This window comes from Aspergillus glaucus (assembly GCF_001890805.1).
Source record: "Aspergillus glaucus CBS 516.65 unplaced genomic scaffold ASPGLscaffold_12, whole genome shotgun sequence".
Lineage (NCBI taxonomy): Eukaryota > Fungi > Ascomycota > Eurotiomycetes > Eurotiales > Aspergillaceae > Aspergillus > Aspergillus glaucus.
This window is the reverse complement of record NW_019170464.1, coordinates 640266-664064: the sequence shown is the minus strand read 5'-3', so window position 1 is coordinate 664064 and position 23799 is coordinate 640266. Positions and strand designations below refer to the sequence as shown.

At 49.5% G+C, this 23799-nt stretch overlaps 8 protein-coding genes across 8 annotated transcripts; 6 read left to right on the top strand and 2 right to left on the bottom strand.

The window, feature by feature from the left end:
* Positions 1 to 413: 413 nt before the first annotated feature.
* Positions 414 to 875, bottom strand: ASPGLDRAFT_412485 (uncharacterized protein). The gene has a single exon (XM_022545369.1). The coding sequence runs from the start codon at positions 727 to 729 to the stop codon at positions 448 to 450; it is 282 nt and encodes a 93-aa protein (XP_022400270.1). The 5' UTR covers positions 730 to 875; the 3' UTR covers positions 414 to 447.
* Positions 876 to 1072: 197 nt separating this feature from the next.
* On the top strand, positions 1073 to 2586 carry ASPGLDRAFT_67170 (putative neutral amino acid permease; the record flags this gene model as incomplete). Its single annotated transcript, XM_022549100.1, has 4 exons — positions 1073 to 1278; positions 1348 to 1474; positions 1527 to 2450; positions 2506 to 2586. 4 exons carry the CDS (start codon positions 1073 to 1075, stop codon positions 2584 to 2586), a joined length of 1338 nt encoding a protein of 445 aa, XP_022400269.1.
* A 436-nt stretch (positions 2587 to 3022) lies between these two features.
* On the top strand, positions 3023 to 4497 carry ASPGLDRAFT_128082 (glycine decarboxylase subunit T; the record flags this gene model as incomplete). Its single annotated transcript, XM_022540766.1, has 2 exons — positions 3023 to 3375; positions 3450 to 4497. The coding sequence occupies 2 exons, from the start codon at positions 3023 to 3025 to the stop codon at positions 4495 to 4497; spliced, it is 1401 nt and encodes a 466-aa protein (XP_022400268.1).
* Positions 4498 to 4684: 187 nt separating this feature from the next.
* ASPGLDRAFT_67168 (glycoside hydrolase family 92 protein) lies at positions 4685 to 7294 on the bottom strand (the record flags this gene model as incomplete). Its single annotated transcript, XM_022549099.1, has 6 exons — positions 4685 to 5255; positions 5311 to 5411; positions 5462 to 5910; positions 5960 to 6099; positions 6147 to 6469; positions 6515 to 7294. 6 exons carry the CDS (start codon positions 7292 to 7294, stop codon positions 4685 to 4687), a joined length of 2364 nt encoding a protein of 787 aa, XP_022400267.1.
* A 2324-nt stretch (positions 7295 to 9618) lies between these two features.
* ASPGLDRAFT_26457 (PaaI family thioesterase) lies at positions 9619 to 10596 on the top strand (the record flags this gene model as incomplete). The annotated part of the gene is made up of 2 exons (XM_022543565.1): positions 9619 to 9748; positions 9839 to 10596. 2 exons carry the CDS (start codon positions 9619 to 9621, stop codon positions 10594 to 10596), a joined length of 888 nt encoding a protein of 295 aa, XP_022400266.1.
* Positions 10597 to 11008: 412 nt separating this feature from the next.
* Positions 11009 to 12811, top strand: ASPGLDRAFT_48122 (H(+)-transporting V1 sector ATPase subunit C). The gene is made up of 5 exons (XM_022546831.1): positions 11009 to 11456; positions 11515 to 11609; positions 11674 to 11765; positions 11824 to 12316; positions 12369 to 12811. The coding sequence occupies exons 1-5, from the start codon at positions 11162 to 11164 to the stop codon at positions 12555 to 12557; spliced, it is 1164 nt and encodes a 387-aa protein (XP_022400265.1). The 5' UTR covers positions 11009 to 11161; the 3' UTR covers positions 12558 to 12811.
* Positions 12812 to 13007: 196 nt separating this feature from the next.
* Positions 13008 to 16113, top strand: ASPGLDRAFT_82891 (uncharacterized protein). The gene is made up of 2 exons (XM_022550191.1): positions 13008 to 13208; positions 13283 to 16113. The coding sequence occupies exons 1-2, from the start codon at positions 13071 to 13073 to the stop codon at positions 15968 to 15970; spliced, it is 2826 nt and encodes a 941-aa protein (XP_022400264.1). The 5' UTR covers positions 13008 to 13070; the 3' UTR covers positions 15971 to 16113.
* A 5419-nt stretch (positions 16114 to 21532) lies between these two features.
* Positions 21533 to 23605, top strand: ASPGLDRAFT_58647 (uncharacterized protein). The gene is made up of 6 exons (XM_022548332.1): positions 21533 to 21820; positions 21889 to 21971; positions 22036 to 22280; positions 22337 to 22503; positions 22556 to 23232; positions 23315 to 23605. Exons 1-6 carry the CDS (start codon positions 21572 to 21574, stop codon positions 23451 to 23453), a joined length of 1560 nt encoding a protein of 519 aa, XP_022400263.1. The 5' UTR covers positions 21533 to 21571; the 3' UTR covers positions 23454 to 23605.
* Positions 23606 to 23799: the final 194 nt, after the last annotated feature.

The window sequence follows — 23799 nt, the reverse complement described above, 5'->3', positions numbered from 1 at the left end:
TATTTAATCATCTGATCAATCCTTCACTCAGCTTTACAAGTACATACTCTGTACTCTGTATGCAGATAAAACTAACACCATATATAAAGTCGACTGATATAATAAACGCGCTAAAAACGGATGCGGGGCAGTGCCTTGGCATGGACCAATAACCGGGAACATTGAAGTGGGTCTTGCATACACTGTAAACATCATGGCCCGCTGACTTGGGTGTGTTTTAGTGTGGCCTTCGTCACTGCTCGGTGACCCCGGCGTAATTATCGTAAAATGAAATACGTATCTCTCACTCTAGCCCGTAATGCGTATAATCAACGACCTGTTGAGATTCAATTGGGCATAAATAATCACGATCTATTCCTTGCTTTTTTTTTTTTTTAATTTTGATTTTTATTTTGATTTTTTTTTTTTTTTCCCTTCCCTTTTCTGTCAAATCGGCTGCATCCGTGATCAAGTAGCGTTCGTAGTCCGCTCATTTCCTGTTTGGGAATCCGGATAAGGTCTCTTCTTATTTTCTTTTTTCTTTGCCTCTTCGTTGCCTTTTTCTTCGCTCGATTTCTCTCTCTCTCTCTCTCTCTCTCTCTCTCTTGTTCTCTTCAAACATTCTCTTCTCTGCGTTCGTCTGTTTGTTGTCGTTTTCTCTTTCTCTTGAGTAATCGAAGGTGAGGGCTCCATCTCGAATACTACCCTATCTCCATCTCTGGATTTTCCCCGGACTCCCGATACTAACATCTCTCCCCCAGTTCCTCCACACTCAAAACTTCTGTCGCCAGGCGCAGTACATGCATCCCAAGGTGCTCAGTATTTCCTCTTCGCTTCGCTCCACCGCTTCCTTCCACTCGCGGCTCGTCCGCTTCATAAAATGGCGGCGTACGACCACGACCACGACCAGGACCACGACAAGCCCAAGCTGCCAACCGTCTCCCCTCAAGACGACCATCAGTCCTCGTCGCTTTCCTCCAAACTCGAGAATGACCACGACCATGACCATGACCCTGCCAAGCTGAAGGACTACGATCCGGCCAATGCGGAACATCGTGTTGGTGGTGGACACTCGGATACGGAGGAAGAACTTATGCGGCAGATCGAGCTGGAGTCGGAAAATGCCATCAAGTATCGCACTTGTAGTTGGCAGAAGACGGCCGCGCTGCTGTTCTCTGAGTACATCTGTTTGGCGATCATGTCGTTTCCTTGGTCGTATTCCATTCTGGGATTGGTGCCGGGGTTGATTCTGACGGTGTTTATTGCGGCGGTCGTGCTTTATACTTCGCTCACTATTTGGTAAGTTTATGGTTTATGTTGGACAGCGCGCGCGCATTGGGGTATTCTAGAATGAGCTAACTCCCGCAGGCGGTTCTGTTTGCGACATCCCGAAGTTAGGGACGTGTGCGACATTGGCCAGTACTTGTTCTGGGACTCTAGGACTGTCTGGTACTTGACTGCGGTGATGTTTTTGTTGAACAATACTTTTATTCAGGTACTGTCTTTGCTTTCATTTTCATTTGCAATTCATATCTAACATCATGCAGGGCGTGCACATCTTGGTCGGTGCGGAGTGGCTCAACACCGTAAGCAACCATGGCACTTGCACCATTGTCTTCTCCGTGGTTACCGCCATCGTTTCGTGGATCTGTTCGCTTCCGCGAACATTCGACACCCTATCCAAGGTCGCCACGTTCTCCGCGCTTTTCACGTTCATCTCGGTTCTGCTGGCCATGATTTTCGTCGGCATCGAATCGCATCCGGCAGGCTACACTCCCGCCAAGGGCGACCCGGTTTATACGGCCCTCCCCGTCGCCGGAACGACTTTTGTGTCTGCCGTCAATGCCTTCCTGAACATCAGCTACACGTTCATCGGCCAGATCACGCTTCCCAGTTTCATTGCCGAAATGAAGGAGCCCAGGGACTTCTGGAAGTCCGTGACAGCCGTGACCGTCGCAGAGATCATCGTTTTCAGTGTGGTTGGCGCGGTTGTCTACGTCTACACCGGCAACCAGTACATGACAACGCCTGCCTTCGGATCAATCGGTGACGAGGTGCTCAAGAAAGTGTCATTCTCGTTCATGGTCCCGACCTTGATCTTCCTTGGCGTTCTCTACGCCTCCGTTTCTGCTCGTTTCATCTTCTTCCGTATCTTTGAAAACACCCGTCACAAGGGTAACCATACGGTGGTCGGATGGGTCTCCTGGGGTGCCATTCTCGCAGTGCTCTGGGTCCTGGCCTTCATCATTGCCTCGGTCATTCCCTTCTTCAACGACTTGCTCTCCATCATGAGCTCCCTGTTCGATTCCTTCTTTGGATTCATCTTCTGGGGTGTGGCTTATCTCCGGATGAGGCGGGAAGACTATGGACCGGGCTTCTATAAGAATCGTGGCATCCGCGGCTGGCTGGGCTTCCTTCTGAATGTTGGACTCATTGGCGTGGGTCTTTTCTTCTTAGGTCCAGGAACCTACGTAAGTTTCTGTCTCTTCCCTCCCGCTTTACTTATAACTAACAAGATATCTGCAGGCCTCTGTTATGAGTGTCATTCTCAACTATCGGGCTGGAACCGTGGGAAGCCCCTTCTCCTGCGCCAACAATGGTCTCTAGACTACAATGCTCTCTGTAATTGTTCGATCATTTCATTTAAGGGATCTACGTTCGAGAAGGTCCCTGGGGGGTCGTAATGGCGTGAAGGCGTTCTAGATTGATAATGCCGGGTAATTGGGTGGGATTTCTTCTTTTTAATATTGCAAAAGTTAGTCGATTCACCGCGGGAAGAGTCGGCCATGAGCCCGGCGGAGTACCATATCTTTGAACCTCTAGGATGGAGATTCCTTCCCAGTCGAGTAAAAAATGCTCAATCCGTAGATAAGCTCAACGTATTCCGATTCTCTTGATACCGCTGTCGGACATTGCGTCATTCCGCGGGGATGCCCTATCTCCACGTGACTTTTCCGTTATCTCGCCGACTGTTTTCTCTCGTCCTCCGGTGCGACTTTCCCATTTTCTTACAATTCCTTGCCATATCACACATTAGTCCATAATGTCGACCTTCCAGCCATTGCGAAGAGGCATCAGCCTTTTGAGCGCAAGATCTCTGACCTCCCAAGCCGCTCCTGTCGTCTCCAATGGCTCGCGACAAGCCCTCCGCCTCCGCTCTCCCGCCACTAGACGCCCGGTAGCTAGATTCGGGCCTGCGCTCCCTCAGTTGCAGGCGCGCTTTGCGTCGTCGGAGGCAGCGGGGAAGACGCAGTTGTATGATTTGCATGTTGCGCATGGTGCGCGGATGGTTCCTTTTGCGGGGTTCGCGATGCCTTTGCAGTATTCGGATTTGAGTCATGTTGAGAGTCATAACTGGACGAGGGAGAAGGCGAGTTTGTTTGATGTTAGCCATATGTATGTTTCCTGTGCAGGGAGAGAGAGAGAGAGAGAGAGAGAGAGAGTTAAAGGAATGATGCTAACTTGAACAGGGTTCAGCACCGTCTAAGCGGACCCGGGGCAATGGAGCTTCTGATGAAAGTGACGCCCTCGTCGCTTGATAAGCTCCGCGCCAATCAATCTACTCTGTCTTGTCTTCTGGAGGATGGAACTGGTGGTATCATTGATGACTGCGTGATTACCCGCCAGGGCGAAGACAGCTTTTACTTTGTCACCAACGCCGGCCGTCGCCAGGAGGATCTCGCTTTTTTGCAGACCGAGATCGAAGCCTACCGTAGCGCCAACGGCGCAGACAGCATCAAATGGGAGATCATTGACAACGCCCTTGTTGCTCTCCAGGGTCCCTTGGCTGCCTCCGTGCTCCAGCCCCTCATTCACGGCTCCGGCGCTGAAGCCGACCTCACCACCCTGGGTTTCGGCAGCTCCCGCACCCTCTACCTCACTCTCCCTGACGGCTCGCGCACCGCAGAACCCCTCCTCATCTCCCGCACAGGCTACACCGGCGAGGACGGCTTCGAAATCTCCATCCCCACAACTACCCCTACCCTCCCCCAACAAGTCGTCGACCTTTTCCTCGCAAACCCAGACCAAGTCCGTCTCGCCGGTCTCGCAGCCCGTGACTCCCTCCGCCTCGAAGCAGGAATGTGCCTCTACGGCTCCGACATCACCACCGCCCAAACACCCCCTGGCGCATCTCTCGGCTGGGTCGTCGGCAAAGACCGCCGCGACCCCTCCACCGGCAACACCAACTTCAACGGCTCCTCGGTAATCCTGCCACAGATCGCATCGCCCGCGAAAACACTCTCCCAGCGCCGTGTCGGGTTCACCGTGGAAAAGGGCTCTCCTGCGCGCGAGGGAGCGATCATTGTTGATTTGAACGATGAGTCGCGCACGCAGATTGGTGTTATTACGTCTGGTTTGCCGAGCCCGTCGCTTGGGGGGCTGAATATTGCCATGGGGTATGTGAAGCAGGGGATGAATAAGAAGGGGACAGAGGTTGGTGTGTTGGTTAGGAATAAGGTGCGCAAGGCTAATGTTGTGGGGATGCCGTGGGTTGAGACGAAGTTTTATCGCCCGTAGCCGTTGTCCCTGTTTTAGGGCTTAGTTTCTTTTTGTTATGATGTATATAATGTTTGGCGTGGTTTCAACCCCTTCCGTTTGTAAAAGCGTTGTCTTTATTATTTAGGTTTGTTCAACATAACCTAGAATATGAATATGAATAGACTGTTCACATATACCAGCCCTAACACCAGTAAGTAGCAAACCACTAACCCAACGAAGGCGGCACATCCCCCTCCCCAGTCCCCCACTCACTCTCCCCCTCCCCAAGAACAAGCACCAATTCCCGCCCCTGTGTAAAAAAATCATGCCCCACCCAATTCCTCGCATACCTCTCCCCATCCAAAAACGCCTCCTGCACAAACACCCTCTCATAGCTCCCATCAAAACCCACAGTTTTCACCCTCGCGGTCTTTCCAGTCAGAGGCGAGGTGACCTCCACCACCTCGAAAAACGGCGCAGAAATCAAATAAACATCCTGTCCTGGATTCGGAAAAAGCCCCATCATCGCCATCGCCACAAACGACCCCATTGCACCACTATCATCGTTACCGGGTAATCCATTGATTGTGGGGGCGAAATGGGAGGGGATGTAGCTGTGTGCTCGTGCGGTGGATTTCGCGGGGCGGCCGGCGTAGTGGTATTGGAAGACTGTTAGGAAGGAGGGTTCGTTGCCGATGGTTGTTATGTGGTTGTTGTGCAGGTAGTCGAGGCGGGTTATGAAGGGGGTAGGGCCGCCGAGGTGGGTTATTAGGGTGTGCATTTGGTGGGGGACGAAGCTGTTCTCTTGTTAGGGTATGTTTGGTTGAGGTGATGGGTGAAGGGGGGAGGTACAATTGGTATTCCCAGATACTGTCTTCGAAGGTCTCTGCGGCATTGTTTTGGAGCGAGCATGCGCGGCCGCTGGTGTCGATGCTTGAGCAGGTTATCGGGTCCTGTCATATTAGAACCTCTCTCTCCTTAGATCCTGGATAAGAAGACTCACCTGATACCCCCAACTCCCATTCAAAAACCTCGGCTGAAAAAACCCCCTAAACCCCGTATCCTCCCCATTAATCAATGACCCCTGATCCTCCCGGAACAAATTCCTCCAATACCCAGCCCTCTCCTCAAACACCTCCGCATCGCCCACCTCCCCCATCCCCCGCGCAATCTGCGCAACCGCAAAATCATTATACGCATACTCCAACGTCCTTGAAACACTCCTCGTCATCGGCCCGAAGCCAACATAATCAAAGTCTTCGACGGGGATGTAGTGTAGGGTTTTCCAGCTGTCAAGCCCGCCGCGGCCTTGCGCGGACCAGTCGAAGGGTTCTTGTTCGGCGTTCTTTTTTACCGCGGTGTAGCCGGCGGCCCAGTCAATGTTGTCGGTTAGGTTTTTGATGTAGGCGTCTGCGAGGACGATGTCGGCGTTGGAGCCGCCTTGGGTGTAGCCTGGTTTGTTAGTTGGGAGTATACAAGAGGAAGGGGGGGGTGGATGTACCTCTGCACAGAGACATGCGGCAGTCTGGGAGCCAGCCTAGGTGTTTTTGGGTGTCGATTAGTGAGCGGATTATGCGTGTTACGGATTTGGGGTCGAAGATGGTCAGGAAAGGTAGTTGAGAGCGGAATGAGTCCCATAAGCTGTAAACATCAGTATCATAACACGCAAATGTAAAAGGACAGCATACCAATAAAACGAATCAAAATACGGCTCCGAACTCTCCCACAGCGGATTCTCCCCAGTATAATCCTGCGGATTAATCATAGTACGATAAATTCCACTATAAAAGTTCGTCAAAAGAGACGAGTTCACTCCCTTCCTCGATGCTCTAATAGGAGCCATCTTCTCCGTCCACATGCCCAAAGCGACCGAATGTGTTCCTGGGAAGTTGAAACCTGAGATTTCGGCCTCAGCACTTCTGCATGCTTGTTCGCTGCTGATGAAGCTGGTACCGACGCGGGCTTGGATGGTTTGGTCGGGTGTGTAGTTGAATCTGACGAATGCGCCGCCCTGGTGGAGTTAGATGAGATATGTTGGTATTAGCAGGTGGCATACCGGAAGTGGATATCCATTTATGCTGCGAGAAATGTTGAGATCCTTGACATCCGTGCTAGCGCGAGAGTTGACGAAAATCCCATTATCCCGTAACCCTGCCTCGCTCTGAAAGTCCGCGCAGAAGTAAGGAACATAAGAACCGCTTCCAAAGCTCGGCAGAAAACGCGCATGGCCTGTTATACGGCCTGTAGATGGATCAACAGAGATAGTCCCGTTATCCTGCCTGCTATCCGACAAATCCGTTAAATCTAGCAAGATCAACGGACTCGCGTCACTCTCGCTCGGGAAGCGGAAACGAAAAAGTGATGTATGATGGGATGCAGTCATGTCCACCATAATCCCCGAATTCATCGTTAATCCAAAATACCCAGGACTCGCAGTCACGGAATTAGGATCGTAGCCGATCTTGCGCTCTTTCTTGGGATAGACGCAGCCATTGACGTCGTCGTTATCGCACTTCACGTATGGGAATAGAGGGAAGTTTCCGAGCGATGGGGATCCTCCGGTGCCTGAGTCGTGTAAGCCCGAGAAACCGGTGATGTTGCTGCCATCGTATGCGAATCCCCCCTGGTTAGTCGGGGAGTCCGTGTCGGCGACGGCTTTGGCCATGCCGTAAGGCATTGACGCGCCGGCGAAGACATTGCCTCCTCCGGCACTTCCAATAAGCGGGTTTATATACTCCAACACATCATAATCCAAAGTATCCTCACCGTTGGCACCAATTGCCAGCAATCCAACGATGCCCAGAGAAAAACACGACAAAAGCGAACGAGGAGCCATCATCACAAGCAACTGCAAAAATCCTCCTATTCACAAGTAGCGAGGGGTAAAGAAAGCCTGAAGAATACTATCGAGTAGCTACATACCAATGAGCGCATCCCTTCCCCTGCCACGAGTACTTGTAATCCAGGGATAGGATATTTAATGACACCCCTCATGTGTGTACCCGCGTTAGCCCTGGAATGCGGGCTCCCGGCACATGTTTCTTAAGAAGCTCTGTTGATCACTGCAGGGGAGGTTTTTGTTCCGTGGACTGATTGGTATCTGGAGCTTGCGGTTTATATTTGTACGACTTGATATATGCACATTTCCGTAGCACCGTCACGCACTATTTAATGTGGCGGCGAGATCCATGGTTGTTTTGCTTTTTCTGTCTTGTTGAGGCAATTTCTTTGAAGGCTGTCTAATGAGTACCGTTTGCCGTGGCGCAGGATATCAAATCGAGTCCAAGGAAACGGCAAGACGTGTCCGGGGATACATGTGAAGAGAATGCATTATGATTAAGATACAAATAAATGAAATAAGATAGCTGTTGGTGCACCACTTACTGAATACACCCAGCCTGCTTCAAATCATCTCCAACGAGACTATTTCACACGGATGAGTCTTCCAAAATCCACCTCTTGTCCTTCTGCTAGATATGAGAATAATACGAGATTACCCCTCAGCAGAAGTCTTGTTCGGAAATATGCTCTCCAAAGACCTATCAGTCTCCGCTTCATCATTCCTATCAAATCCATGAATTGTGACTAAGTTCGAGTATAGACTATTAACCGACTCTGCGCCCCTCAAAGAAGTGCAATGATTGTCTAATTCAGAAAAGAGTGCACTGGTTTCAGCAGGCAGCGTGATATCCAATTTCCGGGCGGTATGGTGAATCGAGCGAAGCATTGCCTTTCCAAGCACCTGGCGTCGGGAAATGGCCTTTGAGGCAATAGAGACTGATAAACGCTTCGAAATTGTCTTTGTCGTAGAGATTCTCCAGAAGCGTGGACAGGGCGACGGTTATCCATTGGACGTTTCCGGCTGGGCACGGTCAATGCCCCGTGATGCACGGCAGGTTCCTTCTAACTGCGCGGTCTTGCGAGCTAAGGCAAGTCTCAAGTTGAGGGCGTCCTGGTACTTTTCCTGGGGTAGTTCATGTTCTTTGGCTTTCTTTTAGACGAATCCGAATATGGTGGTGACGATCGCACAATAATACATACTGGAAACCTTGTTAAAAGCAATTCCTATTATTACCAAACCGAGTCACTGGGGGTGATTGCCAGAACTTGCTGTAAAGCCAAAACGTGAGGGACATCGCTGCTCTCTTCTCCCAAGTAGGCTATTAGTCCCTTGTCCCAATACTGTAATCGAGCATGCAAGGTTTGGACACATTGCCGCCCTCTTCATAGGGCCCTTTGAGGGGGCTGGCGAAGGTTTGGCTGGAGCAGGAGCAAGTAGTCGGGAGCTTTGCTGTTCCATCCGGGTCAAATCTCGCTGCTCGCTCTTGCCAGTAGGTAAAATTTGACATGTTCATAGAGAACATATGGGTGAATTGAATAAAATTACATGACTGGAGATGTCGAGCCCTGAGCGGAAGGATTTGTTAGAGAAGTCGACATTTAACTGGCCGGAAAAAACTACCGTCATGACATAAATCGGCAATTTGCAGATCTGAGAACTAGTACTATGCTTCGTGTCTGCAGAATGCTGCATGATGGTTCCAACTGTGATATATCATGAGGCTCGCATATTTGCACTTCATATAGGGCCATTGTGCCCGAATCCTCCGAACGAACTCTTCAACTCGAGTTGAGATGTAGACGTACTGCCGTGCATGACCGCCTATGGGTCTTTACTGCGCACTATCTCTAGCCATTAGCGTCACTATATATGCAGGCGGTGAGTAAAGCGGTACATGCAATCAACTTGTCTATGTGCAAGTTGATACAGATATTCTGCCGTAGTCGAGATTTCTGCTTCATACATAAAGCGACAGGAATCGATCATAGAGTATATGTTGTCGACGGCGTATCATCGGGGATAGGGTCGAAAATTGGATCTTTGACCGGTCTCCGTCCAAGCGAAACTAGGTTAATAATCACCGATAAGCCGAGGTTATTTTTCTGCCGCGGATATAAAAACCAATAAAATGCTGTAATAATTACTCACCGCCATCCTGCCCTAACCTCTCTTTCATCCTCACCAATTAATTTCACGGGAATCGACGGGGATCCCGAGACATCTTTCAGTCTTTTTTACGTGTCCCATTTATTCGTCTCTTTTTTTGTCTTCTCAGCCCACGGATCCACCATCCAAAAATATCTGACGGTCTAGCGGCCATGCGGTACTTCCCATCGTCCGTCGCGCTTCGGGAGTCCCCCACTACTGCCACCAGGCTCACGGCACGCCCTCGTCTTCCACTCCCTCGTTCTGTATACTTGCGAGGATCTAGATCTCGTTATTCAACTGGTATGTGGTCGCCGGGTTACTCATTGTCTTGGAAATCTCTTTCCTTGGTTCACAAAGGGTCAATGGTTTTCTAACTCTCCTTTAATAAAGAAACAGTTCCCGTCCCGCCGCATCCTCAACAACCTCAACAACCCCAACAACCTCGTTCCCGCTTACGCCGTTTCGTCGGATTCACTTCTATCGCATTTTTCGCTTTTACTGCCGGCTTGTTCTATCAGACTATACAAACCACTTCTCGAATCATGGCCGCCCCCATGCCTTCTGATGAGGAAACCCTCACCAGCTTCGTCGCTCCCGATGCACTTTCGCAGGAGATCGAAGATTTCATCCACAACCACCCCCTTTCCGTCTCTCTGCGCGAGAACCCTGAGTTTACAGAGTCGCGCCCACATTTGAAGATTCCCGAGTACATGCGCGCGCGCAATCTCACTGCCGGGACCCTCGCGGGACCGAACAAGATCGTTGTGCCACCGGTTATCTTCAGCGAAAAAGATGGTAAGAGCATGACTTCGCTCCTCTATCTCGGTTCCGATCTCTCAGGACACCCCGGTATTGTTCACGGTGGTCTCTTGGCGACTTTGTTGGATGAGGGTCTTGCGCGGTGCTGTTTCCCCGCTCTCCCGAACAAGGTTGGCGTGACTGCGAACCTGAACATTGATTATCGACTGCCCGCAATGGCCAACTCCTACGTTATTATGAAGGCGGAGACGGTCAAGGTGGAAGGTCGTAAAGCGTGGGTGGAGGGCCGCCTTGAGACCCTGCCCAAGGATGGACAAGAGCCAGCGGTTTTGGTGGAGGCCAAGGCGCTCTTCATTGAGCCCAGGCAAGCTGTTGTATGTTCTCCCTAGCTCTCGCATACGAAATAATTCCCGCTGACTCTATTTTGCAGGCCATGTCCAGTCTCTACAAGGTGACATAACGCCATTCATCTTTTGCCGCATCTTCCCTCGATCCTGTGATACCCTTTAGACGTGCGGAGTCGAGAACGAACATGGATGATCAGACTATATAGCCAGGCGCATAGAAGGTGGGTTGCATTGTTTTCGGTTCTTGTACTATTTTTTTAGAGCTATGTTTTAGAGGCCATCTGCCGTTTATAATAGAGTGCACATTGCCACTGTTCCTGAATTCACCTGCAAATACAATTTGAAATCGATAAACAAGCACCAATTTGTTCCTTTTTTTTTTTTTTTTTAATAGTTCTTTAGTAACTGTGAAGCTGTCTTGTATGGATCGACGTCGCCGACCGCCTCCACCCGCACCGCCCAGCTCTCCGTATGCAGACAACAAGACGACTACCTCCGTCACCACCATCAACACCATTCTCATCTGCTGCTTTATGCCCGCCTTCCTGAGCGTGGCCCTGTGAATTACTTCTAGTTGTTCAATTTATCCCTCTCCTAAATCGCCACCATGTCCAAAACCAAGTACCTCCTCGTCTCGCTCCCCACGTCTATCACAACCTCCAACCATCGCGACGATGCTCTCGACGCTATATCCACAACGGTATCACCCGATAACGGCTCAGTATCTCCCTTTCCGATCCCCGAATTCAAAATCGGCACTCTAGATGCTCTGGTGCAGCAGGCCGATGAGCTGTCAAAGCTCGAGTCAGCCTGCCAAGGTGTCGTGAGCAAAGTGGGGGATGCGTTGAAGAATATCTTGGACGATGAGGCGCAGATTGATAAGATGAAGGCTGTTAATGACAGTATGTGGTCATTTTGCCTTGGATTGTGAGAGAGGGTGTGGCTAATATCGCGGGTTAGAGCCGGTCGATCAGTACTTGCGGACGTTCTCGTGGAATAAAGTGAAGTATCGCGCTGATAAGCCTCTTCGGGAATTGATTGATCTGCTACAGAAGGTAACTATATGGGATTCAATACGTCACTGGTGTACCGTGTACCCAAGATATTAACGGATTCCAGGAAGCTGCCAGTATCGACAATGATATCCGCTCGAAATACTCCCAATACAACCAGGTCAAGAACAACCTGGCCACACTTCAACGAAAACAGACGTGCGTTTCTTTGCCCTTTTAATTCCGGTACCTGGCCACTAACATCTTGGCTCAACAGAGGTAACCTTTCCACCAAGTCCCTCGCATCCGTAGTCGACCCTCGCAGCGTCATTCAGGATTCCGAGTTTATCGAAACACATCTCATCGCGGTCCCCGCAACGCAAGTCAAAGACTTCCTGAAATCATACGAGACCGTGTCGTCTATGGTTGTTCCCCGCTCCGCAAACCTGGTGGCATCTGATGACGAGTTTACGCTGTACGCGGTCACCACTTTCAAGAAACACAGCGGCGAATTCATCCACAAGTGCAGAGAGAACAAGTGGATTCCACGAGACTTCAAGTACGTGGAGGGTGGAAAGGAGCAGGAGCGGAAGGAAGTCGAGCGTGTTGGCGGCGATGAGCGGAAGCTCTGGAATGAAACCCTCCGTCTGGGACGGACAGCATGGAGCGAAGCTGTGATGGTCTGGATTCATGTGCTTGTTCTCCGGGTGTTTGTCGAGACTGTACTCCGCTATGGTCTTCCTCTTGATTATGTCTCCACGATCATTCGAGTAAGTACACCAATACAATTGCAGGTGATTTATGTTGCTAACGATGGAACAGACACCAACCCCGAAGCAAGCAGACAAGGCAAAACGGAACATGGACGACAAGTACTCGTACCTGGCCGGCAATGCCTTCGGGCGAGACAAGAAGGGTCGAGTCAAGAGGGACGACCCGGGCGAGGCAGGCGGCGAAGCCGGCGGAGCAGAGTACACGGCATATGTGTATTACGACTTTGAGTTCAATTGAAGCGAGCGTTGCGTTGGTAGATGGTTGACGAGCGATGTCTGGTCATCTGTTGTTCTGGTTCATTTTTCTTCACTACCCTGGTCGGTACTGATACCTTCTTTCTCATGTTTGATATGGTAGCATACATATATACATTCTGCTTAGTTCTATGGTTTGGCGATGTTCGTGCTGTCTTGGAGTAGACTCGGCGTTATCGTGATACTTAGCGCACTCCAGCAGAAAAATACGGCATTTCGCAATTGATCCTAAATGACTCTGTACATTGCCATTCCTTCTAGAAACCCCCCATAAACCCAATGTCTCGAATACTCCGCATTGTTCTTGCGCTCGAAACCCCCTCTGGCGGTGACGCGTGACGCCAAGCCGTGTTTGTCCGCGTCGCCAGCGATAAGTGCTATCAAGGACTTTTTACATCTACCAGTACAAACTAGCCATTCTGAATATATTTACGTTGCAGTTTTTATCGTCGCTTTTTTATAGAACGAGGATGCATACACTTTGTTAAACGCGTTCATGGCTTCGCGTGAATCCCCCGTTGTTCTCGAATCCGTCAATTCACTCCCCGATGCGCATGCGCTTCCACCACTGAAGAAGCGCAAGACATGGCATCCTCCCGCTAAGGATCTGGGGGCTTCGTCGATCGTCATTCGGGTAAGCCATATACACACCCAGCCTCGTTCATCTCTTTCGTCCGAAACGACCATTGACAATACTCCCTTCCACAGGCCCCCGCGACATCACTATCCGACGACCGCTACGTCCTCGACCCAATCACCCTCCTCCCCCGCTCCAGAGTCCCGCTCTCCTGGCTCGATCCTTCATCGTCTACACTATGGCCCGTTCCATCCGGTAGTCTGTTCGTGGCGGACATCCCTATCCTCGAGAATGATTTGCGCGAACGAGTCGAGCCTTCTGTGCTTGCGGTGCGATCTACGGCTGATGGTGGTTTATATGTTGTTGAGAGGGTGAAGAAGGGGATATATGCGGTTTCGCGATTAGGGCCTTGGGTTCAGGAGGGGGATATTTTTATTGCGGTTAAGGGATGGAGTGTTGCTGCTGTCGCTAATGAGCAGACGGCGCGGTGCGAGTCACCTGTCGGAGATGGGACTGTTGAGTGGTGGGAAGTGGCGCGGATTGAGGAGCCTATCGTGGATGTGGATGTGCTTTCTGGGAAACCACCGAATATTGATATTTGCGTCGCTTTCTTTGACCAGGAGGAGGATAATGTGTTGCCTGTGGAATCTGTGGAGAGCCAAACCGCTTCGATTACCGCTCCCAATCTCGAGAGGAGCTCGAGCACCGGTGTTCGCATGCCGAGTATCGCTATTAATGACACTCAAGAACAGCTCGAAGCAATGGTATCCGCGGGTGCTGATGACCTGCAATCACCACAAGAGCTACTGGATGGCTTGAGGGATCAGTATCTGCAGGCTCTCTACATCTCCAAGACATCTCTGGCATACTTTGCCAAAGGTCCGCAAACACGTTGTCGCAATGCGTTCCAATCTACCGAGCCCGACTCTTCCAAGACGCCCGTCGATTTGGTCAATTTTTACCGAGAAGCTATACTCCCCGCGAAGAAGATGGATCTGAAATATAAAGAAACAATGCCAGCGACAGTCCGCGACGTCATGCTAAGTGTTTCTGACGACGAGACGACCCAACCAAAAAAGCGCAAGAGTCGAAAGAAGAAAAAGCTGGGGAAGAATGGGCTGTATCCCGATGAAGAGGATCTCATTCGCAAATGGTGGAAGGACAGGAGCTTGTCGGAGAATGGTGTCGCCATTGAGACCTCGCGAGAAGCGGAGATGAAGAAGCATGTGGCTGATCTACGACTGCGCGAGACTCAATTGCAGATACTTCTTATACTGGAAACGATGGCCCTGGAATCGGCTCTCCCTGGTGATACCAAGAAGCAAGACGGTGGAAATGACGAAAACCCACCAGATGAGACGGCAAAGAAGTCCAAGAGCAAGAAGTTACAGGATCTGAACGTGGTCCTTGAACTACATCTTGATCGCCTGTGCATATGGCATGCCGTCAGCTTTGACGATTTGGCAATCCCCGAATCGATTAAGGATGCAGAGAACAGCCACCTCTCTGGAAAGAAGGCCGAGAGTGATGCTGTGCGGGACTTCTGTACAGAAGTTATCGTCCCATTCTATGCGTCGCGCCTCCCGGATAAATGCAAGCTGGTCACTCGGAAATTTGGCGTCTCCAGTTCCACAACCCCTGCGAAACCCCAAGCAAAGAAGACGCCACGACGAGAATCCGAGTCCGATGCAAAACGACAGCTACAACAACAGCAACTGCAACATCTGAAACCCCGTCGCTCATTGCAGCGTGTATTAACCGACGAGAAATCAGCCGCCTCTCAAGGACGACACCCACTTCAGCGATCCAAGACAGCACCATCCAAACCAGACAGCAGACGGGAATCCATGGAACCGTTATTACCAATGACCAGCGCCAACGTCCGGGGCGGTATACAAAAAGCCAAACGAGTGGAAAACCGCGAAGTGGACCTCAACGCACAAGCCAAACAGCACGAAACGAAGCTGAAAAAGGTGCAATTGCTGGCAGACCAGAAGAAAGAACTGGACGCGGCGATTCATGCCTTACGACGACCCAATCGGGAACTAGTCGCCAAAGATATTGCCGAAGATGCGGATAAGAGGACGACGCCTGGCGGTGGTGGCAGCTCGCGCAAGCAGAAGAACCCCGTCCGGAATCCGTTAGGGCAAGGCGTGCAGGTCATGGCTACGCCCAAGGGGAGTCGGAAGAGGGATGCTATTTTCGAACTCCCACCACCCCCGCTTCCCATTAACATGGTGCGGTCATTCCCTGGACATTTGGTTGAGCGCTCACCTCCACCCGACGAGAGTGATGCGCAAATGGTCCCGGGCTCCACGGTCCGTCCGAATTCGTTCTCAGGAGCTTCTGGCAGAGACATGGGCGCTATAGAAGAAACGCCTACTCGCCGTCCGACCAAGCCATTCGAGTCCCCTTGTTTGTCCAAGTCCAAGAGCACAACTTATACATCCAACACCCTCTTCCGGGTCCCTAATCGTCCTTCTTCAACCCAGCGAACAGAAATGGCACCCTCGACGCCCGTCTCATCGCGACGTATCCCAATCGCGCAGCCACAATTCGATTCCTCCATTACAGAAACACCGCCTAGAAAATCGCAGACCACTGCCCCTGTTCCAGACCTTACTGCAGTTGCGCCTGAGACTGCGGCTGCACCACCAACCGCTGTCCTAAGCACACCGGTAAAGAAAGGCAGTATTCAGGAAACACCCGTTAAGAAGAATTTTCTTGCTCCTGGCGATTCGTCCACGGTACCTGTGACGCCGGAGAAATCGATTTATGAGCATTTGGGGTGGAATGATGAGGATGATCTTGGGTTTTAGCCTCTGCTATTAAAGTATGGAGTTCTGTGGTTATGGATGCTATGGTTTTGGTTAGCGGGATGGGTATTGTTACTATTATTAGCGGCTTAGGTCTTCTTCTCTGTATATAGGCTACTATACAAACCGTTTTCTCTGAATAAGCTGTCACTTGGTCCTCTGGGCCTGTCATTCACAGTATGGCAGGGGCCACACCTCTTTCTTCACTTAGAAGACAGTCTACTCCAACTCTCTTCCTTTTCTTCATCATTACAGAATCAAGCCTTCTATCAGTTTTCTCACGTTTTCCATCATTGTCATCTCATCCTGTTTAACATCAACACTTCAAGTCCATGGTGTTAAAGCTGCTCTACTATACATTCTGTCCATATGGTATGACCTAGTGGCTATAGACTCAACGCCTATCAATGTATCGTCAACGACATGCGGCCAATTCCAGGGACGACTCCGTTTACGATTCTTTTGCGCGCTCTATCAGGGCATTTGAACAGAGCAATTTTAAGTCAAACTTTCTTGCCAATACCGCTGGTCCTATCGCCGTCGCTTACTGAAAGTTTTGGGACTTCCGATGCTTGAGTTATGTGCAAGAAGGACTGTCAAATGAGCATTCTCCACAGATCGAAATCCAAGAGGTCGCCCAGATGGTTACACGGGTCATGGATGACCTGACAACATTACAATGCACCAGTGAAGACGGCCGCAGTCAGACATGTCCTTGACACTATCTGATTAATACAGACAAGTTAGAATGTCCCACGACACAGAATAAATGTGACAGTTCGTGAATCACCTTGAAGGTCGCACCATGTGCTTGACCCGTCTTCTCGGATCAAGCGATGGCGTTTTTCGACATTCCACTTAGCGAATCAAGTGGATGGGGTCTCTTGCTACCACAGTTAGTTTTGCAGAGTTGGTCCCCTCTTCTCAGTCAGAACCCTGCCATTCGACTAACCTCGTCCAGTACAGGACAACCGGTAATCAGATTGCAGCAGCATACAGTAATCGTTATATCCGTCATCACTAGTACTTCCCAAGGTGCACAAAAGAGTCCAAGAAGTCATGCCTCGTGGAGCAGCGTGGATTGTGTGTCCCAGTCGCCACTATGGGCCTGGATGCCCAATCACAATCGGCAACATCATAATCAACCCCTCAGACACAGAAGTTGCCATCATCCACCCATATTCTCTAGAAAACGGGTTCCCCCAGTGTTAATCACTCTACACGAAGCTCGCAAGATGGGGAGCACCAAAGACAGCACCCCGACATTCAACCTGTGGGGAAAATTTGCAAATTTGGTGAGTTTCAAGTTGTCCGGAAAAGTTGAGATAAGAGTGAGGAGACTTACAACCTGAAACCGATATCTGGATTCTTTGCTCTGGTACTCGCCGCCGACCCGGTGGCACCCATTCTTGCAATTCATGTCCCAGAAGCCGATACCCTTGCCAATCCCCCCCCCAGTCTCTTCCATCCATACGCATAAACACAAGGGACGGAGGATTACTATCGGAAATTATGACAATTTCTCAACTTCGATTTGATATCGACGAAATTGGCACTTTCAGAATACTCCGCCGAGACTATCAAATTATCTTACTTTTAAAAAAACGCCCTTATGAATCCGCATCCGATTCCGATTCTTTGAAACCCAATCTACATAATTACTGAAGTGATGATATCCAAGGGCCTAACGATCTGCAAAACACCCAAAGCCAGCTATTCTATGAAGACAGAGATGAAGGGTAGTGTCAACAATGTGGCAGAAACTGTTGCAAATACAGTCTGCAAAAACAACACTGAAGATATGTTCTCGAGGCCTGCCGCGCAATGAAGGCCAACAGGGGTCAGCGATTTCGCAAAAGCAAGCCAGTTTACCTTATTGTGGGTATAATGACCTGCAAGAGCCTCATCGCAAAAAAAGGAAATGCAGATTGAGATGTCCCTAAGACTGAATTCAAGATAAACGAGCCTGGTGCTAAGAATGAGATGGGAAGAGAATGGAATTCAGGTAATATAATCACGGCCGAAGAAGAGATAATTTTTGGCTATGAGTTTCTTTAACTTGATGAAGGACCCAAAGACAAGCAAAATTTGTCATCCTTCGGCGCGAGTCATACAACTCTGAACAACTGGGATGTTAGAGATGATGCAGCTTATTCCCAACCGGACATTAAGTGGATTCGGCATGCACAGAAGGCAACTGCGTGACCACTTTCAGAGTTGAATAATAGCTACTAAATTTTGCGCTATGCTCTACAATAGCGAGAACTTTTATGGCGTCAGAGCCGATTCGACATGGAATGATCCACCATTGGGGGCGGACAAAAGGGTACGGACACTCTGTGGCCATTCATGTTCTCCAAGCACCAACGACTTACTTGGTCCCGTTTCATGGAAAGAGACAAGTTCTCTCAGGTTGCTAGCATAGTTAGAGATTCTGCGGGACCCCAAACAAGCGTACATTCAAAAAACCAATCAACTCCTCTGACATCAAGGGAGCAATGTGCGAGAGGATGGTTTCTGGATTGCATTGTCTGCTTTGTAATTTTTGCAGTGAGAACCGCGCGTGAGTTGGATGCCAATGAAGACTTTCTACAGATACAAGACTTCCAGCTGAAGTCTTCTCAAAAGACCAAGCAAGCTATAGGCATCAGTGCTTAGATTTCCTATAAACAAGCAGCTGCTTGCAGAAATACCTTCAAAGTCCCTGGAGAGGTTGTCTTCGCTTATAGACTATGGAACTAAGCGAATTATTTTCCAGCACAAACAACAGCGACGTGTGAGTCCAGGCTTAACAGCCCCATTTCCTTGATAAATACTGACTCAATCGGACAGAATGTCGGGGTTTATGAAGGCTAATGGCACGTTCTACTGCGTCGTAGCCCCATAGCAATAGAGAACATAATAACAGAACCGCTAGAGCCCCGCAGTGCTCTTGTCAAGGCAAACCCCCGAGACGCTGTCTGCAAAAACCCCCAATTGCCACAATAGCTTGTGCCGATGCAGAAACGTCCATGAACATATCGGAATGCAGTCGACTGCATTCTGGTGTTCCAGGAATTTTGCCCAGAAGCACAGCATGTCGCCACCTTCTATAAAGTCAAGAATGGCCCAGTAGTTACACTATCTGACCTCCTAGAGTTCTATGGCAATACTGCAAGCACCAGGGTGTCTCTTGCCTACACATTGAACAAGTCAGTCTGGTGCTGTCATGGCATCAAGCACATAAACACAACATGGGACAGCAAGACAGTGCTGTATATCCTTGAACTTGGACCAGATGGGCCATGTATTACGCCATTGGTTCCCCATTTACCTGTTCGCTCTGAGGGAGAGGAGTTGGGCAGTCATGAGGGTCATTTCCCGGCAATCCAAAACCTCGACGTCGTGGGAAAGCTATTTCTCGTTGCACTAGAAGTACCATTATTACATTGCCAGTGATAGAACCGCGGCTAAATGCATGGGTGGATTTCATCGATGTATTGAGCGAATGAAGTGGCAACTACAGGCATAATGTTGGATAAAATTCGTACAGATCATGTCACAGAGATGGATGTCCCCTCAGAACTAAGGCAGTCTTTTACGAAGAAAACCAGTGATCTGCCATGCTCAGATCCTAACTGTGGTGTTTTATCTTGCTAATCACTAGCTGCATCATAATGATCTCCTGCTGCCAGAACTACTCCTGAGCTCAGGAATGGGCAACACCATGTTTCAGCTATGCTGAATCTGCTTGATGAAGTTGTCCAGTACACTAATGTTGGGGGGGGGGGGGGGGGGATATCGCACCGCCTTAGTCTCAATGGGCCGTGGAAGCAGTTGAAAACGACATTCACAATACACGCCTTATTTTAATAACCTCCAATGAGTGCGTCGTGTTGAAAGATCATATGTCAATTGACACGAAAGAACGCAATATATTGGTACATGGAGGTCAGGTTTCTGTTGCGTGATGTTTTCTGAACAACAACATCACTGATCCAACGCTTGGAAAACGGAATTTTATAGAGGATACGGGGTAGTCTCTTCTCTCTTCACGATACAAGTTGCGTACAGCTTTTTCGTACATCATCGTACTATCTACGCCCTTCATCTATTGCTTTCATCATACCCCTCCCTCGTCAATATCTCACCATAGATATGAATCGAAGGTAAACTAACAAACTGGCTGAATTCAAAAACAGGAACACACGCTGACGGGCCAGCTCGCTGTACGTGGAGCCTAGGCCTAAGGACAAAGAAAGCTACAGATGGCATGTACGTCCCAAAACACATGGCTACAACTGATAACGGCACACCCCTCCAACGCTAATTTCAAGGCATTGGTCCAGTGGATGGAGCATATCAGCGCAAAGATTGTCTTTGTGTACCAGTTGGCAAAGGCTGAGTTTAAGGGCATTGACCGACGGATCGTGTACAAACCTTATACGCACACATTTATGCAGATCTCCCCCTTTCAGCCATCGACACGGATAGGGTGACCGCCAGTCAAGTGCCGAGGTTTCGGCGTTTAGTTGTTAGAACGCCTCGGAAAAGACACCTGGTCTATCTACCGCGCGTCCAGAGTTTATCAAGTTAATCGGTTATGGGAACCATCGCAGAATCCGACGTGGCTCGTCGAAACCGTGAAGACGTTCAGGAAACAAGCCAATCAAATTTCCCAGAGAACCACATGCAATGCAGACCTTGTGGCTAAGGCTAGTTCTTCAAGAACTAGGTTTCGGTTTTCCCAAAGGCTAAAACGGATGGTGCGATGTGCGATGTGCCTACAAAATATTATGCAATCGTTTACATCTATGCGATTGACGTAAGTGATGCGCTTCAAGAATCCGGGTTCTTTGTCCACCCAAGAATCTATTTTAGGGGCCAGTATCTGAAACTTTCGAAGAGGATACCCCATTTTCGGGGCCGAGAGATGGTCTGAGGGAACATGATTCGCCGGCCGTTCAAAAGCGGTAGAAACGACGGACATGGTGCACCAGAAAAATCCAACTGATTCTCTGGAGAATACTGACGCTAATAAGGAGTGATATTCTCATAAGTCGACGAGATTTAACGATATTTATACTTCGCCGGGAGAGCGGTTTATATTGCAGTCTTCATAGCATTTAATTTATTGAGTAGATATTATGGAGTTGCTACTTCCTATCCCAGTAGTACTCGGCACTTCAACACAACCACCACTACCAACCCGCTGGCGTAGACTACCCGCAACAGGATTAGGGCTACAAGCCATCGGTATCAATCACGGTAAATATCCAGCAATAATCATGGCCTTTATTGCCGGCGTCTCCAGCGCCAAGATACTAGCAGTATCATTGGTGGACTCAGGATTACGGCATGGTCGGAACTGACAAATTAGACTCGGTGCAATAATATCCGACGTCTGGGGCATCCGCATTCTCCACTCCGATTCTGGGGTCGGGGAATCCCCCGATTAGCTAAAAGCAGAACCTCCCCGATTGACAGGGGCCCAGATGACTTGTTTTTTTTTCAGAATTAATTGCACGTCTCCCAAAAGTTGACTTTTTTTAACTTTGTCTGAATATTGTGTTGTTATTGTACATATTTCTTTTCTCACCTTGACGGCGTGAATAGTCTTCGGAGATGACTGCATCGATGGAGATGCAGGGCCGTCGACAAGACGATTTGCAGCAGCCTTCGGATCCTGTTAAGAGCGATGAAGTTTTTGTAGAGAGCACAGAGACCGGAAGTCCCGCCACATATGCAGATGTAGTGTCCTCGCGCATCTCCAAAGCACATCGGGACTATCTCATGGAACGCCATGGGACATTAGAACTCGAACCGATTCCTAGCATGGACGCTGCCGATCCGTACAATTGGCCTGGGTGGAAGGTGTGAGCTCCATGAAAGAGATGTTTCTGTGCAGACAGTTAGCTGACCGGTGTCTAATTCAATTCTAGAAATTCGCAAACCTGATATTGGTGGCATTCCATGCTTTGATGGGGACATTCACCGCGGCGGGTATCATCCCTGCATATAAAATGTATGAACTTCCCCACACAGAGCCATACGGTATGTGCATGTGCGTTCATACTGACTGGACACAGTATCTCGGAAGAATATGGGGTTACCGTGCAAAAAGCCAGTTACCTGACCTCCCTCCAGATTGCCATTCTCGGAGGTGCGCCATTGTTCTGGAAGCCGTTGTCGAACCGATATGGCCGTCGCCCGATTTTCCTCATCTCCTTGATATGCAGTCTTGTTTGTAATGTGGGTTGTGCGAAAAGTACCGATTATGCCTCCACGGCTGCCTGTAGAGCTCTCCAGGCTTTTTTCATCTCTCCTGCATCCGGTAAGACAAGAATTGCGCGAGGTTTGTTGTGGGTAAAAATAGCTGACATGCTCTAGCCATCGGAAGTGCAGTTGTAATGGAAACGTATTTCAAAAACGAACGTGCGAAATATATGGGTGTCTGGACGTTGCTGGTTACATTGGGTATCCCGAGCGGTCCGTTCATCTTCGGGTTTGTCACACAACGGGCAGGCTATGTGTGGATCTACTGGGTTTTAGCAATGGTCAGTACTTCCTCATCGATCGGTGACCATTAACTAATAAGATTCTGATTAGATCAACGGCGGCCAATTCATCCTGTACCTCTTCTTCGGACCCGAAACTCGATACATCGGCAGCTCCGATGACCTCAACGAACCGAGCTGGAAGCGAGAATATCTGTACATCCGACGGATCGACCCGACCCCGTTCACATGGTTCGAGTTCGTGAAACCCCTCACGATGGTCACGTACCCCTGCGTGATTATTCCGGCCGCTGCATACGCCATGATCTTCTGTCTCAGCAACGTGCTAGCAACCGTCGAGGTGCCCCAGCTCCTGCAGGAGAAATTCGAGCTCGATTCGGAACAATTGGGTCTTCAATTCCTAGGCCCGATTATTGGTTCCTTCATTGGTGAGCAAATAGGCGGCACCATGTCCGATTTGTGGATGAACATGCGCCAGAAGAAGATCCAGAGTAAGCCTGAGCCCGAGTTCCGGCTTTGGCTCAGCTACCTGGGGTATACCCTGTCCATTGTTGGTATCATTGTTTTCCTCGTATGCACGGAGAAGGCCAAACAAGGCCATTGGAATATCGCGCCTATTATCGGCATTGCCCTTGGCGCTACTGGCAACCAGATTATTACCACCATCCTAATCACATATGCTGTGGATTGTTATTCCAAGGAAGCCGCTAGCATAGGTGTTGTTATCACGTTCGTTCGTCAGATCTGGGGCTTCCTTGGACCGTTTTGGTAAGTCGTTTGCGATATCTTCGACGAGGAACAGGAGGAAGAAGGGCTTTCATTCGTGGCTTGCTAACAAACTCTGGTCTAGGTTCCCGCCAATGTTCGAGACTGTCGGTGTGGCTGCGAGCTCTGGTGTTGGTGTTGCTTTGATGGTTGGAGTTAGTGTGATTCCTACCCTCTTCTTGCAGTACTTGGGACGGTCATGGCGCCCACCTATTGATGAATGAGACATATTGGCTTGTGATCGGATAGGAAGACGACGGAGGAAATATAGAAGGGTCATAGAACGGATAGACCAAGAAACTGGGCGGACAGGCGCGTAAGGACGCTGGTGGACTTGAATATAGACGTGTCAGTGTTAAGCCAAACGAAGGACGTGATTCATAATAGGTGACTGTTATTTATACCCGTCTCAATTTGATATAGTAGCGTTGGTCTTGCAATTGGTTCCGAATTGCGTTGGCGTCAAGGTAGGAACAATAAAACTATGGCTAATCGAGGCAAAAAAAGGACTTGAAAAAAGAAGGAAGAACGAAAGAAAGGAAGAAAGTTGAACAATGGTATGTTGGTGAG